We start from the raw sequence: 18,989 nt of genomic DNA on the forward strand, positions 1-18,989 counted from the left end.
CATCAAATTAAGTCAATTAAGTTATAATCTCACTCTCTGAGCAGCTCTGTTTAAATTTGCTTTGTTCAAGTTTGAAAGAGGCGAGATGAATAATATTACAGCATTTTTATTCAACTGACTACAACTAAAACCTTGGAATTTTGGTATAACATAACAATCTTTCATGTGATGGTGGAGTTACATTTGATCTTAAGTGTGAATTTTCTAGGAAGAATTATTAAAAATTAATCATTTGTGTTATTGATAATTATAATAATAAAAATAATTAAACAAAGTTGTTATAAAGCGCACATATCCTAGGCACTAGGATCAAGGCGCTGAACAAATAGTTGAAAACAACAAATGTAAATCTTTGACACTAATTAAAGTGTGTTTCCCTTAACACTTGAAGATGTTATCAAACAAAACAACCTGTTATTTTAATTTCCAATTTAAAAACAAAATATTATGGTGCAGGGAAAATAATATTGTACTTTATTCTTAATACATCTATCTGATATAAATTATATATTTTATTCATTTAATTTTATTTTATGAGCCTTTTTCATTGCTGAAAATTTAATGATTAAAGCTAATTGAAATGAAAAAAACCCATATATGGATGGGAACATATTGCAAGATTTGAAGAGCAGTTGATTTGTCAAGCTTGGCAATATGTTAGCTTTATGTCTTCCATTAAGATGATTGAAATTTTATGTTTTCTTATTAATTACAGAGACTTTAAATATAATGAAATAGCAAGATTTCATAATAAAATTAATAACTTAATAACCAACATTTGTGATTTTAAACTGCAACAAATAGTTGGATTTCTTTTTTTAAATAAAATATTATTCAAAGAAACAAAGAAAGTAATTTCAATGTAGCTTTAACAACTCACAGGAGAATATGCGTTTAACTTACCTATGCATACGCTACGTGTGTATATGTCATAGTATGCAGTGTGATAGTCTGTGGACTGTGATCAAATCATCCTGTTAAATAAACGGGCAGCGATGCATTGATAAACCGCACCCTTCCTCCCCGCTCACACTCACCATCCCCCAAACAAGGGGATTGCAGCTTCAATTCACTCACTGTCAATTAGCGCTCCATGATAGATGTAGTTATTGCCATTGTGTTTCTTCTATTCCATCGGTGACATCCTCTCACACGTGGTGGTGGTGGTACCCGATGGTAACCCTAGTCTAACCCCCCCCCCCTTCTTTAAATACCACGGCAACCACCTAGTGGTCTAACACACAACCCTTGTACCTGAAGACCTAGCCACACATGCACGTATACAAGCCAGATAGGCGTGTATCTACTCATCCTAAAATAGACATCCAGTTGCTATATATAGCCGGGCCCAGGGCACAGAGCACTTGATTGCCTCGCGAGCGGTCTATTTATAGCGCAGCCAGGGTTTCATGGCTGTGATTGGTCGGTGTTATTAATGAGGCGGGTTCGGTGTTAAAGCCTTGGCATATATTAACAAATGGGGGTAGCGACCTAGCAGGTGATTGTTGGCATGTTGTTATGTCATTGTCTAGAGCTATATTGAGGAGCTGTATAATTGCTGCTGTTAATGAAGTCCAACCAGAGACAACCTCGCTTGATTCATCCTTGCACTCAGCATCTTGTAGCGTCTAAGACATGTTCATTCCATACACGGCTAAATGCAAGATAAGGTGTATGGCTAAGGCAAGTCAACCACCATTTTGTTAATGGAGAAACCCCATTTTGCTTTGTGTCTTTTTGTTTATTTTTTTATTTTGTCAGGATTGAAATATGTTTGTTATCCAGTTCTGCAATGATATAATGTAAGGATGTAAGAATTGTGTAAACCTTCAGGCCAAAAATCTTAACTTGGAGGGCACATCTTTTTTGATGACAGTTGTTTTGTTTACTTTTGCCCTTCCCTGGACGGCCTGTGCTTGTTTTATTTTTTTGTCTGAAGAATTAAAATAAATAATAAACAAACTTTTTTTCTCAATCTCAAATTTGAAGGGTCTGTTTAGATGGGGTTTCTTTTTGTTTCATCTTTTTAGCTGTGATCCTGTGGGACATTTTACCATGCAATTATAAAATTTATGCCATATTATTAAACTTATGATGTAAATGTAATTTCACGTTTGACATTGGCGAACAGGGTTTGTTCGAGAGCCAGTCAGAAGCCTTACAATCATGAGCTGCTGTGTAGCCAGGGGTCATATCCAAGTTTCCTATGCAACCTGGGAAGGGGCATCCAGGTGGTTACTTTAAAGAGATGCAAGTTTTTATTTCAGATATCCAAAAAGGGAAACTTAATGGGTAAATTGTAAATAATTTGGGGTTGAACAAAGAAAATGTTACTAGAGCGGGATTTGAATAACGACCTCTGGATTAACGTGCTGGCGCTCTACCAACTGAGCTATCTAGCCCCTTGTTGGCAGTCTTCCTAATGTATCAATTAATAACTATTGTCTTTAAAATGTCCTCTTCTTTATTACTTGTAATTTAATAATATTTCATCACAATAGCTAAAGCATTATTTTGAAACATCCATACTTAACGTGATCATTTCAAAATCTGAATCAAAAAGTGAAAGTCTGAATTATTTTCCAGACCTGATGGCAGACCCAACAAGGAGCCGTCTTAAATTGGTTTATCATTAATACCATGCATTCCAGAAGTTCGCTCACATAAGGGTCCCATCAGCATAATACCAATACCTTACTAGGGACCCTGCATAAAATTAGGCCAGTCAACGCTCTCGGTGTTGGCTAAATATAGGCAACAGCCATATAAATAGCTCACGTCCTTCCCAACTTCTGTGCATATTGGGGGTTCTTGGCTCTGGATGGAATGAGAAAGTGTAACAAACTGTTTTCTGTGTGAATTCAAGTGCTACTAAAAATTACATAGAGAAGTGGATGTGATCAGTGTGTCTTAATACTTATTTTTGATAGTCATACCGACAATGATAAATGTACATCATTGAGTAGCTGAGAGAAGGTCATTGCAATCTCCAATGGTGCAAAATTGTGTTTTGAAATTGTCAAGTGGTGAAAAGAATTATCAGACAGTATGAAATGTAGTTTCAGCATAAACATTGTAAACTTGAGAGTAATTCTAGCAACTTATGCCTTGTACGAAGTTTATTGCTTAGAAATATTCTACAAGACAGAATTGCTGTTTTTAAAGTAGGTTACCGAGCAGAAGAATACATTAACACATGATAAAAGTATACTGAAAATTTAAAAAGCAAAATTTTAAAAGATTGGAACTCGTGAAGATCCATGAGAATGAGTTAATGTCAAAGGTAAGGGCAGCAATGACTTTACACAAAACTCAAAGGAGAAGCAACTGAGATGATTTATAATACCTAATAAATCGCCAATTATTATCGCCAATTATTATCTGCCAATTATTAGGTATTTATAATACCTAATAAACATTCACACCAAAACAAGCAAGTCATTGCACACAATTGTGTTACAATTTAGCTTTAAACAAGTTTTAGTGTCTTCCTTTACATTAGACATGCATGTGCCTTTATGTTATAGTTGTCAATACATTCATGTTGACCTTAAGAATAGCGTCTATGAAGAGGAATGATAGGATTGTGAATCGCAGAGGGGAGAGAAATTATTAGTTTCAATCTGAAAGCTCACGATCATACTAAACCAATCCTCCAGAGTCATAATTTATGTCTTTTTCATTTCACATGAGTTGACTTACTTAAAGGGATAATACATTAATTTGGAAGCATTGAAGCAAACATTTATATCCGTCTGTCGTCAACAAACATATGGTCACATTTTAGCAATAAACAAAAACAAGCGGTTTATATTTCGCTATAGAATTTGTGCATGTTCAAAACATCCTGATCACTGCAATCAAACATTTGAGGGTTTTTTAAAAACTGTTTTCTAGTTTGACATTCATAGTTTGGCAATTTGGATCAAATTTTTTTCCTGATGGATAATGTTGTTTCATGCAGATTAGTTGGAAGATAGACATACAATTGTCAAATTAACATGTGTTTTCCTACGTGGGAAGCTACATGTATGTCCAGAGATGGGGGAAGTTTTAATAATAATTTTGGCTTCTTATAAAGCGCACATGAACGTCACCCAGTGGCTCTCCTGGCGCTGTAACATACAGTATTTCCTGCCAGATGTGGGACTACATTTGAATTATGAGACCTAATTCTGATAGCACCATGTAATGCTTTACAAGATGCTGTGGCGCAATTTGCTATATTTTATGTTATTTTCAAGATTGAGTTGTAAGCGATCAATATTTTAACAAGAACGGTACTGTTATTTATTGAGACAAATCCAAGATAAATTTGAATTTCTCTTTCTTAAGATTATTTTGCTTTGTCACAAGGCATGTGACAAAAAAACACTTGATTTTTCCACAATCTGAAGGTTGCTTGTCCCATACCAAAAATACATGTTCAGGGCAGCACTACTGTCTTTATTGTGGTCTGATTGTGAACGATTCAAAGTTTAAAAAGCTTCCCAATCAAAACAGTCACTTTTAATCAAGAAAGTCGTTGTACACCAGACGTTACAATTTAAATAAGGCTCATCTGTGAATCCAATTGTTTTCTTCAAATGTTACTACACATCATAAGCCTACTGTTTCTGCTACTGGCCAGTGTTACTTATTATGGACTATAACAAGTTTGGTAACAGTGCAATAACATGTATACTATGCATGTTAATTGACACTGTTGGCAATTAGAATAATTTCTGCTGATAATTAATTTCATTGTCATTTATGGCGTAAAAACAATTAGCATTTTTGGTAATTACTACTATTACAACCACAAACCCAGGTACCAACATATAGCTAATAACATTCAATGCTAACTATTCAAGAATATTTTGTTTTTTAATATAAGACAAATGAACGAAAGAATAGTAAGAATATTTTGAAAGATTTATCTAGAAATAAAATCACTTGTAGGCTGCCCCGTTTGATGTAAGCCTCAAATGTCAAAAATATAACGGGTTTGAGCATAAGCTACATCTTCATGAAATTTGCAATTAGAGATTTGAAGAACAGATTTGTGTAGTGGACAAAATTACACACATAAACCACACACAGTCAAATATATTACATGAGATTGTACTTTATAGCACTTACAGCCCTCTCCATCTGCAATGTTTTACTCTTTGTGTAAAATTGAATATTTCCTGAGGTCATGTATATCGTGTCCCTTCACCGACCAAAGCTTCTCTTAAAGGATTGTTGGGACTAAATATAGCTGTTTTCTCTAAAGCCCTGTTTCATCCCATGCCTGCCCTACGCACAGTGTGAGACAGTGCCATATTAGTACATGGCATTTTGTGAACTGCTGCCAAGTCTATATTCAAATATTTCACATATAACCATTGGATCAGTCAGAATAAAATGCTTCATGATATATTGATTTGTAACCTTGAATTTAGTGTTTTTGCTTCTCTACTCTTTAACACACAACCTCATCTTCAGTTTATTCCAGCAAGTTTCAATGTTTAGTTTTTAATCTTTTATAATATTCCTATTGCTCTCCCTCCATCTTTCTTGAAGCCTTTTACTTTTATTGGCCTTTTAATGGACGACCCTCTTTAAAAAAAAGCTATGAAATTAGTTGATGGCAGATTGGCCGTATCTAGTTATGTGAACTGTTCAACACAATTACACAGTGATTCAAACTTTCAAAAAGATTGTGTCATCAATATGTATTGAAATCAACCTTGTAAAAAGTTTGTTTTATGGTGTATGGGTACTCATTTTTACTCAAAATTAACAGTTTGTCTGCGGTTAACAGTTAAGTCTAATTTGTTTTTGTTTATTCCGATACTTGCTAACCATTAAACGAGAAGGGTTTGATGCCTGTCAAGCAATATATGCACAATCAAGCAACCTTTTGAACTTCAAATTTTTCAGCTAAGTGATTGACTCTTTAAAGCACTTTCATGTCATATTGTTATTGACATGTTGAAACACCCTTATGGATTAACCAAAGATATTTCATTATCTTCTACACCATGTAAGAAAGCAAGCAAGCATACACCTGGACATCCATTTACATGAATGCTGTACAAACACAGACAGTTCAAAAGCCTTTTTAAGATATGGTTGGTACATTGGTAATTAGTCAAAGAACTCCACCATCTCTCACAATTAATTAATATCCTCTAGTTAATAAACAAACCGTGCATCAAACCTGTGCCCTACTTCATACAGCTGCTGAAGCAGAAACTATTGCTTACTACATGTTTTGCTTAGCAAAAGTTAGCAGGATACCAGTCACAACTTGTGCATGTGGCGTGGTAGTTTACCTGGTAACCTTATTCTGGTAAGCATAGTTTGTTGTGCTTAGCTTCTTTTATGCTGAATCAGGTCTATGAAATGGGCCCAGTTGTTTTGGTCAAAACAAACTCAAAATAGTCAATGTTTTGTGTGTGCCATATGGGCTTATTTTGTTTATTTGAAATAAAGCAACAGTGATTTCATGGGAGAGATGTTATTTCCCGCCATGGCTGTGTTTTTATCCATTTCATCACAACAAGTTATTGCAAGTTAGCCATTCATACCCATCCAGCTCTTTAATGTAGATATTCTATACGATACCAAACATAGTATTTACCCAACGCTTGATGACGTAAATGTCAATGCGAGATGGTATTTGACTGTTTGTGTGTTTAAGCTACCACAGAATCCAGGCATGTGCCCACATATGTTAAAGGAAGTGGACACTATTGGTAATTACTCAAAATAATTATTATCATAAAACCTTTCCTGATTACGAGTAATTGGAAGAGGTTGATGGTATAAAACATTGTGCGAAACAGCTCCCTCTGAAGTGACATAGTTTTTGAGAAAGAAGTAATTTTCCATGAATTTGATTTCGAGACCTCAAGTTTACAAATTGAGGTCTCGAAATCAAGCATCTGAAAGCACACAACTTCGCATGACCATGGTGCGACAAGGGTGTTTTTTCTTTTGTTAATATCTCGCAACTTTCGACGACCGATTGAGCTCAAATTTTTACAGGTTTGTTATTTTATGCATATGTTGAGATACACCAACTGCGAAGACTAGTTTTTGACAATTACCAATAGTGTCCAGTGTCTTTAAACAAAATAATCACACAGGGATACCTTTGATGTTGATAATTTGATAGAAGGTCTAATTTTAAAGTACTGATCAAGTTTTTAAAATTCTTATAAGTCCTTATTGTACTAAATTATTAAATGGGTTGAAGAAGCCACAGGATACCCTGTGTGATTATTTTGGGTGGCACGGTTGGCTTGTGCGTAAAGCGCTCGCCTCTCACTAAGGTGACCCCGCTTCGATTCCCGGTCGGGGCCATATGTGAGTTGAGTTGTGCGTTGGTTTCATTGTCGTCATAGTCCACAACCCCATCACCACCACTATATATATATAAATATAGATTTTGTTTAACAAAATATTTTCTACCATAATTCAATTATGTGTTTTATTGTGTTTGGTTTCCATGGCAAAGCACACAGTTTTTTTTTATATTTTACCTTCACTATTCATCAATTATAAAGATTGTGAATTCCAGTCAGTTATGAATTCTTTATTAATTTATGTCTCTGAAGAAGTCTTAGAAGAATCTTGATGTGAAATGTTTGTTTGTTGAAGGAAAAAATGGCTTTTTGAACAATGAGTTATGCTTTATTGTTGGATTGATTTTGTGCATCTTATTAACACTCGGCATACCATCTAGACATCTATATTATAAAAGCGCTTAAATCACATGGGTGCCGCCATTGTTGTTTGGCAAGTGGTGCCCGCACCCTGCTAAAATGATGCATCCTGGGGTAAATTTTGGGGTACCCATGGGTTGGGGCATGTGTTGTTTGTGACGTCACGTTCAAAGCGCGAGCGTGTAGTGACTTTGTGATTGAGTGCAGGCGTCCTTTGTGATGTCACAGTCCAGTAACTTCACGCGTCCAGTAACTTCGCGCGTACATACAGTACAGAACAATGCAGGGGGGGGGGTTATTAGAGCACGTTGTGCATCTTATTAACACTCGGCATACCATCTAGACATCATTAACATTTTAGATCTCAGAAATGTCTGCAATCAGACATTCTAAAATTACATTTTCTAATTTAGAAATTCCATCTTAAATTAATTAACGACGTCGGATTTGTGGCCTCAAAATAAACTGCCTCTCCACTTCCAGTTTCCTCTGACTTAGAATGGCAGTCATAAAACTCACACCGAGATCACCCAAAATAGTTTCATGAGAATTGCTTTTTGAAGCCATAATTTTGAAGAAAGCTTAGGATGAAAGTAGAGAATGTCAGTGTAGTATGTACATGTCTAGAAAATCAGTATCTTGAATTGAATATTCAGCCTGGTTCAATATCCCCCTTTGCTGTCACATTCAGTTCCTACAGTAATATTGTCTTGCATTTACGTTCTTAGCGCTTACAATCAGTCCAAACCGATGTTGTGTTATTATCTCCATATAAATGCTAGTTCAAGGCCTCCAAGGCTTGTCTCTTTCTCTTGTGAGAATAAATTTCCCCTGAGTGGACTTTTGTTGTCGTGTTAATGGGAAATTCAGTCGGATTTGTATGAAGGAAATTGCCATTGGATTGTGACGGGGTTTTTTTTCTTTCTTTTTTTTCCTTCACATTTTTTCTCCATCGAGGAGCACTGTCGTACCTGGTGTATAGCTTGCTGTGGGTAGTGTGTGTCTCACTTGTACCCTGTAGAAGGTTTTGTTTTGAGTGCAGAGAGTCAGTATTATATTGAAACTATACTATTAAGAACTATGTACTTTTTCATTTTACTTACTACAGATGTTTATTGGTTGAAGTGTTTTCTAATGTAATAGCTACAATGTACATGTAACACACACCAAATTGAAGCATGCAAGATGAAAGAAAATAACATAATTGAAAAAAAAATTGTGAAAAGAAATTCTCCTGAAATTTTAAGACTGGAGTTTTTATTCCAACAGAAACGATATTCTGCTCTAAAAGTGTCTTAGGAACATATTTTGTCACTGTGATGTGATCTTGTGCAATTTCTTACCAGCTTTGGCTGTCTGACAATCATGCCCAGTTATTATTGTACATGTAAATCTTTCTTTTTCTGATAAATTTGTTTTGACGTTTTGTTGTTGTCCTTTTTTGGCCATCTTTCATTGAGAATTTGAAAATCCATTTTACAGTCTTACTTTAAAAAGAATGAGAATAACTATCTGAACTGTAATGTGAACTGAATTTACTTCATATACCATAAAGAAAAAGTAAAGCATATAGATGTGTGATTAAATCGTATGGTTTTAAAAAGGAAATTTATGACAATTTGTACCAAAATAACTCCTTGTTTTTGAAGAAATAACAAGAAGTAAGCCATTTTAGTTTTGTTGCTTGATGGAGTGAGACCTTTTGAATAAGTGAGATAGATATTTTGGTTAAAATTTTAAAAAGTGCACTGTGTAAAGACCTTTTGTCGGGGGTGGGGGGAGGGGGGGTAGAAGGATGGCTCAAAACAGAGCCACCGCCTTTTAGGAGTTTTTTAGTATACTCTCTTATGCTCATGATATCATCGTCAAAAAAACATTTATGCGAGAGGCCTTCAAGAGCAGATTATTCTCAAAAGTCGTCTCAGATCCAAATATTGACCTGTACCAACTTCAGCTTTTTTATCCAATCTTGTCATGTCATTCACTTGTTTATCTTTTTGCTTCTTCTCTTTTGTTTAGTGCTATGAAAATCCTGCTGACCTGTTTGCCGAGACCATGGATTGTGGATGAGAAGAAAGATGATGGGTACACGGCGCTTCACCTGGCTGCCTTAAACAACCATGTAGAGGTGGCTGAGCTATTAGTGAACCAGGTGGGTCCCAAATACCACACATTACATCACCATCTTGTATGATTTATACTTTTACGCAAATGTGGAGGGGGAAATTTGACGTCAACAATTTTGTGTAGGTTGGATCCGTGGTTCAACTGTGACAAAATATTGATATGGTAATCTCTAGGTTTTGCGTCATTATTCACTCGGCGGTTGCGTTGGCGTACATTGTAAAGTATACCAGCCTGTCGGCTCTACCCTCTTGGAACCTCAGTGTTTTTATATTTACTCATCTGCTATGAATAATGTACAGATTTGAGACAGTTGCTGCATTTTAGCACCTATTCTGTTGTATTCTGATTTGGCTAGTTTGAATCAAGCATTCATACCTCAATGCTACTGCAGCATTGTCTCTGCTGGATGTACATTCCTAATTGCAGGAAATTCATTGACAAAAAAATGAAACATTTTGAAGAACTATGAGTGCCATTAAGACAGCGACATAAAGCGAACATGACAAGCGATTGTCACTCAAAAAGGGTCTTGATTAGTAACAGTTCATAAATGTTTTGGAAGAATGGGTTCCGATCAGGATCAGGGTAAAATTTTATTCCAATTGAGATTGCGCTGCAAGTGCATGTTTCCATTGTTTGACCTCAACGATGGCAGTCAGTTGGTGAATTACCTAAGAGTGTCAAGATGATGAACCGTTTTAATATCCTTGTTTGGAGAACCCTACTAAGATAATGTGCAGTCGGGAAGCACATTGATTCTTAGGATTAACGCTACTGGATTGGGGTCTCTTTCTGGTGTGTTTTTAGACCCCTTGCATAACTCACAACGCATCCACATGCATGCGCTCATCCTCTTTGCCTTTTTGGGAGTCAATTTGTGAGTCAATATGTGCACAAAGGAATTGACTCCCAAAAAGACAGAAATGGTTGATGTGTATTGTTCACGTGTTTCATGTTGTGCAAGAGGTCTATCAGAAATGTAATGTTTGCTGATTGGAAAAGAAAATGATTTCTACTACCTTTTATGCAGGTGATTTTATATTAAGTCACAGTTCTAAGGAAAGGGGCGTTGTTAACATGAGTCAAGACCCCATGTTCTTCCAAGAATCCAATACTAATCAAAACAGAATGGTTGACGTTGTCACAAATTGCTGATCAACTTAATGTAATAATTTCTCATGTCCTTTAAGTTGGAAGTCATTTTACTGGGATAGTAGAAGCTGTAATGAAATTATCAAATACATGAAAATGTAATCCAAGCCTTGAACTTTGAAGGTACTGGTGGAAGAGTTTTCCTTCAGTTGAACTCAGGGCCTAAACTGGGTTCCCTGTATTCCAAGCCTTGAACTTTGTAGGTAGTGGTGGCAGAGTTTTCCTTCAGTTGAGCTCAGGGCCTAAACTGGGTTCCCTGTATTCCAAGCCTTGAACTTTGTAGGTAGTGGTGGCAGAGTTTTCCTTCAGTTGAGCTCAGGGCCTAAACTGGGTTCCCTGTATTCCAAGCCTTGAACTTTGTAGGTAGTGGTGGCAGAGTTTTCCTTCAGTTGAGCTCAGGGCCTAAACTGGGTTCCCTGTATTCCAAGCCTTGAACTTTGAAGGTACTGGTGGCAGAATTTTCCTTCAGTTGAGCTCAGGGCCTAAACTGGGTTCCCTGTATTCCAAGCCTTGAACTTTGTAGGTAGTGGTGGCAGAGTTTTCCTTCAGTTGAGCTCAGGGCCTAAACTGAGTTCCCTGTATTCCAAGCCTTGAACTTTGTAGGTAGTGGTGGCAGAGTTTTCCTTCAGTTGAGCTCAGGGCCTAAACTGGGTTCCCTGTATTCCAAGCCTTGAACTTTGTAGGTAGTGGTGGCAGAGTTTTCCTTCAGTTGAGCTCAGGGCCTAAACTGGGTTCCCTGTATTCCAAGCCTTGAACTTTGTAGGTAGTGGTGGCAGAGATTTCCTTCAGTTGAGCTCAGGGCCTAAACTGGGTTCCCTGTATTCCAAGCCTTGAACTTTGAAGGTAGTGGTGGCACAGTTTTCCTTCAGTAGAGCTGGGCCTGAACTGGGTTCCCTGTATTCCAAGCCTTGAACTTTGTAGGTAGTGGTGGCACAGTTTTCCTTCAGTAGAGCTGGGCCTAAACTGGGTTCCTTGTATTCCAAGCCTTGAACTTTGTAGGTAGTGGTGGCACAGTTTTCCTTCAGTAAAGCTGGGCCTAAACTGGGTTCCCTGTATTCCAAGCCTTGAACTTTGAAGGTAGTGGTGGCACAGTTTTCCTTCAGTAGAGCTGGGCCTTAACTGGGTTCCCTGTATTCATCTTTCTAGCTTTAAAGACAGTGGACACTATTGGTAATAGTCAAAGACCAGTCTTCTCACTTGGTGTATCTCAACATCTGCATAAAATAACAAACCTATAAAAATTTTAGCTCAATAGTTGCAAGATAACTTCAAAAGAAAAAACACCCTTGTCACACGAAGTTCTGTGCTTTCAGATGCTTGATTTCGAGACCTCAAATTGTAAATCTGAGGTCTCGAAATCAAATTGGTGGAAAAATACTTCTTTCTCAAAAACTACGTCACTTCAGAGGGAGCTGTTTCTCACAATGTTTTATACTACCAACCTCTCCCCATTACTCGTTACCAAGTAAGGTTTTATGCTAATATTTATTTTGAGGGAATGACCAATAGTGTCCACTGCCTTTAAGACAGTCTTTAATATTACAGTTTGGTGTGTTTCTATGTTCACACACAGTTAACAACATTTTTTGTTTCAACAACCTTCCTAACTTGCTTCCTTTTTTGATTGTTTTCTTCTTTTGTTTCCCTCCCTTTGTTAGGCGGTCTGTATTTTGTATTGCGCCTTATAATTGCTTGGTATTATTATTCTTAGTATTATTGTATATGACTGGTTTCCTGCTTAACTACTGCAGAAAGCAAATTTGTAAGGCAATGTTAACTGGTTAGCAGCTGTGTGAACTTTGAACTTGATCTTCACACCATGAATAACATACATGTACTGCCTTCGGCAAAAGTAACACACAACAAATTCAGCTATCATTGTATCATTAAAAAGGAATGGTAAGATGATCCCAAGTATAGTCTGCCTGTCTGATGTAACTACAAGACAGCCCGGAGGGGATTGCAAGGGAACCCTGAGAAGAAACAAGAAAAAAAACATAAATATAAGGCAAAGTCAAACTCCTGACGATGACACCACATCATCCTAACACCTTTACATGCAGACCATTCTAGCTCAGCCTGAATACAAATGACTGTTGATAGTCCGATACTGATGCATACATGAATATCCAGTTTAAGAACTCTGGTCAAATACCTCAAAATGCATCCATATAATGTAACAACCAAGTTTCATTGAACCTCTAGTAGAATTTTTGAAACATGTTTATTGTCGGGGTCTTATTGTGAAGAATTGTTCATGTTGTGTATGAAGCTCAAATTATCAATCAGAAATGTACTTTGACATCCAAGACGTTGATTTGCAGGGTGTTTGTGTTGATTTATGTGAATAAAGCATCAAATTTTCACTGTGCGATTTGAAGCTACATGTATGATTGGTTTGTATTCCAAGACAGTTGGCCAATCAGAAACCAGGACACAGTTTTTGCAGAAAGATAAGTTAATTTTGTAGTGGAATGGTCTAGTGTGATGTGTTCATGTTCTGTCATAGAATGAGGGCTGGAATTCTGGTGTGACTATTTGAGGTACTGTTGTCGTTGGGTAAGACACTGCCAGGTAAAACAACGATCTTGAAGGAGCAGAGGTATATTATTGTAGTGTTTCTGGTTGCATACTAAAAACTTGTCTTCTGGGCTCAATTTCATAAAGCCTGTAAGCATTAAAAAAAAAAAATTGGTAAGCAACACAGACAAATCTTGCCACAGAAACTGGTTACCAGCTAAAACTCCATAAAGTTTAAGTTGTTGCAACTAATGCACCACTAAGGTTTTGCTTAGCAAAGTATTTACTAAGCAGTATTTTCTGCTTAACAGCTTTATGAGTTCTCCTCACACCTCTAAGCACAGTGTTTTGATCAGGATTTGTGGTTCTTATAACCAGAAAGTGATTGTTGTAGTGCAATGTACTGATGTATTGGATTGCTTTATTATAACAGGGTCATGCTAACCTGGACATTCAGAATGTGAATCAACAGACAGCTTTGCATCTAGCTGTGGAGAGACAACATACTCAGATTGTTAGGGTGAGTAGCAGACTCTTACCTATAGCATGGAGTTAGTCTACCTATATGCCTATACATGTAGCTAATCAGAATGAACCCCTTTCCATCACCCTTCCCTCCATCTTAACCTTCCAAAACAAACCATTGGTGTTCTTGTTGGAAATGCTTAACCCCTTCCCCATGTACATAAAACACTCAGTCTCTGTAGGAAGATTAAAATATTGTCAAACTCTAGAGGGCTCACTTCCTTCGTATGCTGGGAAACTTAGTTGTAAATAAGGTCAGCCAATTACAGTGTTAAGACCTCTGACAGACACAAATTCGAACAGATGTGTTAGCAAATCTGAGGGAAAAACAAAACACCAAAAGTAGTAGATTAAGCCCCGCCCACCAAAGCAACTTTGTGTCAGTGGTGCCTTTATGCACAGTCAGTGCAGACAACTTGTGCATCTTTTTCTGTAACATTCTGGTGCACTACGCCTCAGTAAATAATGCACATAGCAGCAATCCACAATCCACCTGTCAGTCATTGTCGGACGTTTGGGCATGCTGTTTTGGTTGTCATCCCAACAATGTATTTAGGGGGAGGGTGGAGCTTAATCAGTTCATCTCACAAACTAAAAGGCGTTATTGTCACTGGCTGGTGACTTGAGCAGTGTGGTGAAGTGAAAGTGGTTATTAAAAAAGAAATTGACCAACCTGCAAAACTTAGGCACTACACAGATGCACATTGAATCCAACTGCAATTTGAGTGAACAGTACAGTGCCTCACCACCAGTTTGCATGCACTAGACTGACTCTGCACTATCAGACTATAGCCACTGATGGACCAGTAGGAGGGTGCTGTTGGGTTTGGCTTTGTACTAAAAGGCAACCCTCAACCAAATTGTGCCTCAAAGAGGCATGTATGGGTAAAGATTAATATTTGTATCCGAGGCCTCAAATAGTCTTTCTCAGCCCTAAACCCAACTATCGTCTTTGTCAGTCCTTTTGGCAACAGCCTCAACGGTGGGAATCCCAGGGTAGCCTTTAGAACTGAGTTGAGAACTGAGTGTATAGACCTTATGCACATGATGTCATTTGAGGTCAAAAGAAGGTTGATCATTGGCCAATCCTGTGCGCTGCGCGTACAAATCTGTGTGTTGCGATTGTTCTGTCATTGTTTTACCTCCAAGAGGGCAGCTTGATGACGTCAACGCATAAGGTCTATATATAAAAAAACAACGAATTTTGTTTTTCTATCATAATTGAAAAATGAAGCTTCTTCAGCATTGCAATGAGCTTGAAGGAAATGAATGAGTGTTCATTTCAAATAGCTAGGCTTTAGTTCAAATGTGTAGGACCATGAGGACAGGGGCTAGGCTTTTAGAAATAGCAAACTTACTAACTCCATTCCTCTGTTTGTTCTGCCGCAGTTGTTAGTGAGGGCTGGTGCTAAACTAGACATCCCAGACAAGGATGGCGACACACCACTACATGAGGCTCTTAGGCATCACACCTTGTCACAACTGCGTCAACTGCAGGACATGCAAGATGTTGGCAAGGTGAGCACAAGGATTGTTAAAAAGAACCAAGTGAGTGTTGATTAGTTAGTATTGAGTCATTGTTCATAAGTGAGTATTGAGTCATTTATGACAAATGAGTAGTGAGTCATTGTTGATAATTGAATATTGAACCATTGTAGGTGAGTGAGTATTAAAGGAACACGTTGCCTTGGATCGGTCGAGTTGGTCTTTGAAAAGCGTTTGTAACCGTTTTTTATAAAATGCATATGGGTAGAAAGATGTTGTAAAAGTAGAATACAATGATCCACACAAACATGCCTCGAAATTGCATGGTTTTCCTTTTACCTCGTCGACTAACACGTCGGCCATTTATGGGGGTCAAAATTTTGACTCCCATAAATGGCCGACCATGTTAGTTCGCACAGTAGAAGGAAAACCACGCAATTTCGAGGCAAACTTGTTTGGATCATTGTATTCTACTTTTAAAACATCTTTCCAATCATATGCATTTTATAAAAAACGGTTACAAACGCTTTTGTTTTGACCAACTCGTCCGATCCAAGGCAACGTGTTCCTTTAAGTCAGTAACAACTACACTGGCTCCCTCTCTCTCTATGAATAATCTTCAAGCTGATGCTCATTGTCCACAAAGCTCTTAATGGCAAGGCTTCCCATTATATTTCTGAACTGCTTCAAGTTTACACTTCATCAAGGAATCTTCGATCAAGTTCCATGCTTCTCCTCATTGAACCGACACTCGACACTCATGGGGTGACAGGTCTTTTTCTTCAGCCGCGCCACGCATCTGGAACTCTCTACCACTTAATTTTAGATCTTGTCTTTGTACCACAAAATTCAAATTTCTTCTCAAAAATTATCTTATGTCACAGGTTTTCAAGGACTAATTTTGTTGTGTCTGTTTTTCTATGTTTTGTTTTTGTTTTGTTTTTGGTTTTACTGCGCCTTGAACACCCAGCAGGGTGGATATGTGCGCATTACAAGTCTTATTATTATTATTATTATTATTATTATTAGTATTAGTATTGATAAGTGAGTATTGTAGTTGTTGGTACTCTGTAAGTGAGCCACAAGTCATGGTAAGAGAGTATCAAGCCAATGTTTGTACAATCTGTGTATTGAGTCATTGTTTATAAGTGAGTCATTGAATCAACAGGTGTTTGTGAGTCAAACTAAAAGAGCTTGCTGAGCAGAAAATTTTGCTAAGCCACAAATCTCAAACATGACACAACCTGGGCCCAATTTCATGGCTCTGCTTACCACCGAATTCTGCGCATACGATCCCGAATTTCTGCAGTAGCCTTGTTAGCGTAGAATGCCTAGTAACGCGGATTATACACACGCAGAAGCCAAAATTTGCCGCTGTGCCGTAAGCACAGAATTACCTGTTTCCGTAAGCGCCGATTCTGTGCTTACGTAAGCAGATTCATGAAATTGGGTCCAGCAATCAAAATGTTCTCTAATTAGTGTGATGACACTTCTTTTGGGGTTGTTGTTGGGTGTCCAGCAGAAGAAAATCAACCAGGTATCCGTGGTAGTCTTTGTACAAGATGCCCTTATGATATTGACCATCATTTGGAAAACCAATTTATTGCTCATGACCATCAACTAGAATGAATGGGACTTAGAGCCTCCTGCCTGGAAATATACAATAGTTATCTGACCTACGGGACATTCAAAACACACCGTACAAATCCAACCACAAAACTCCACCATTTCTTTCTCTTGTTCTTTGTAATTTTCAGTTTTTTCAAAAGCATCGAGATTTTTCCCAGTTATGTTTTGCGCTATATAAGATTTATCTATTATTATTGTTATTATTACAGTTGATTACTTTCTCTCTCTCATTGAAACCACCAGCTGCTGATGGGTCTAGGCAACCAATCAGGAGATAAGAAGAGTAGCGCCTCCATAGCGTGCTTCCTAGCTGCAAATGGAGCTGACCTTAATGCTAAGAATAAGAAGGGTCAATCACCGATGGACCTATGCCCTGATCCCAACCTCTGCAGAGTTTTAGCTAAATGCCACTCAGACAACAACTGGTAAGTTTTAGGTTGAAGATAATAATTATTGACCCAATTCACCTGACGTCATCATCAGAATAATCTTGGATGCGCCATACTGGTGGGCGATGTCACTGTGCGTTATTCAGTGAAGTGCACATTTTAGGCGATGCATCGTTTACATGTAAACCCATTGCCCACCAAAATAGTGAGCATTGCACAGTCGCCGCGTATGACGTATGTGCAAGGAGTCAATAGGCTATTTATGCACAGCATTTTGTTAATAACACAAACCAGCTTTGCATAATGATCAGGTACCTGTGTTACACACTGGTACTAAAATAGAGGGGTTTGGGGTTTGTGGTTTTTGGTTGTTTTTCTTCTAACATTTTAAGCTGAGAGCAGCTGTGTGTTGTGTATAAAACGCATGTAAAAGAACTAAGTACGTTTATCAAAAAGAGAAGGGGTTCACCCTGGTGTTCCTGGTTTGATTGGCTGCATAGTGCACCACAGCACCTTGTAAACCATTACAGGATGCTTAAAAGGAATAGACCTCATCCATACTTCAAACATTGCTCCATAAACCTTACAGGACATTATACTGAGTGCTTTGATACGCCCCTTAGGGTTGTGATAAAGTGCTCTAAGAACCTAGTATTATTATTATTAAGTGCCATGACTTGGCATCAATCCCAAACTCTGATGATTAAGCCATCGGCATTTCAGTATCATGGGCTAGGACATCTCATCAAAGAAGCGCTGTTTATGTATTACATCAGATTTGAATTTAACCGTCTGTTAATATTTATTGAAAGTTTGTTCAAGAATATGTTTCTCGAAAACTCAATGTGAAATGGTTAAATAAAATCGCTAGCCTGATGGTGATAATTTTCAAAGCACCAATTACATCAAGATCTTGTTGAAATTTGGTATCATTTTCTGAGTTGTCAAGGCATAAAACATTTTGGATAAATCCCAATGCTAAACATAAACAGTCCATTTAAAACCTGTAGGTTGTTCGCTTGTCATTTCAATTTGACTCTAGTAAGGTTTTTCCCAGAAAGGAACCTTGTGTGCGGCAAGTAGCTAAACAAGTTGATTGCTTGATAATTGCATTCATGATCTGATTATATTAACCATGCATCATTTCATTATAGGTTCAATGTATCAATTAGGCACTCAAAACCCAAACCTTGTACACATTAGATTTAGTATATTTCATTATATGATAAAAACATCTTCTTACATGTATATCTTCAGTTTTTGGTTTTTTTTTAACAAGCTTTGACATACATGTAATTGCTACATTGTACACATTGTTGCTACAGTAAACATGTTTCATAAACATTAGGGCTCAATCTTATTAAGTTGGTAAGCAGATGATTAAATAAAAATAATAATAATAACACTGAGTTGTTATATAGCACTTTATCACACCCCTAGGGGCATATCAAAGAGCTCAATATTT

General features: G+C 37.4%; 1 protein-coding gene across 2 annotated transcripts in view; it reads left to right on the top strand.

Moving 5' to 3' along the window:
* Nucleotides 1–18,989, top strand: part of LOC139952232 (E3 ubiquitin-protein ligase MIB1-like) — a 142,605-nt gene that overhangs the window by 118,987 nt on the left and 4,629 nt on the right. Inside the window, exons 13-16 of one of the 2 annotated variants that reach the window (XM_071951296.1) lie at nucleotides 9,717–9,849; nucleotides 13,930–14,016; nucleotides 15,411–15,569; nucleotides 17,379–17,560. In XM_071951296.1, coding sequence (XP_071807397.1) covers nucleotides 9,717–9,849; nucleotides 13,930–14,016; nucleotides 15,411–15,569; nucleotides 17,379–17,560 — 561 coding nt within the window. The remainder of the gene's footprint in view (nucleotides 1–9,716; nucleotides 9,850–13,929; nucleotides 14,017–15,410; nucleotides 15,570–17,378; nucleotides 17,561–18,989) is intronic. The other variant, XM_071951297.1, reaches the window with a different exon arrangement.

This window comes from Asterias amurensis, chromosome 20 (assembly GCF_032118995.1).
Source record: "Asterias amurensis chromosome 20, ASM3211899v1".
Taxonomy (NCBI): domain Eukaryota; kingdom Metazoa; phylum Echinodermata; class Asteroidea; order Forcipulatida; family Asteriidae; genus Asterias; species Asterias amurensis.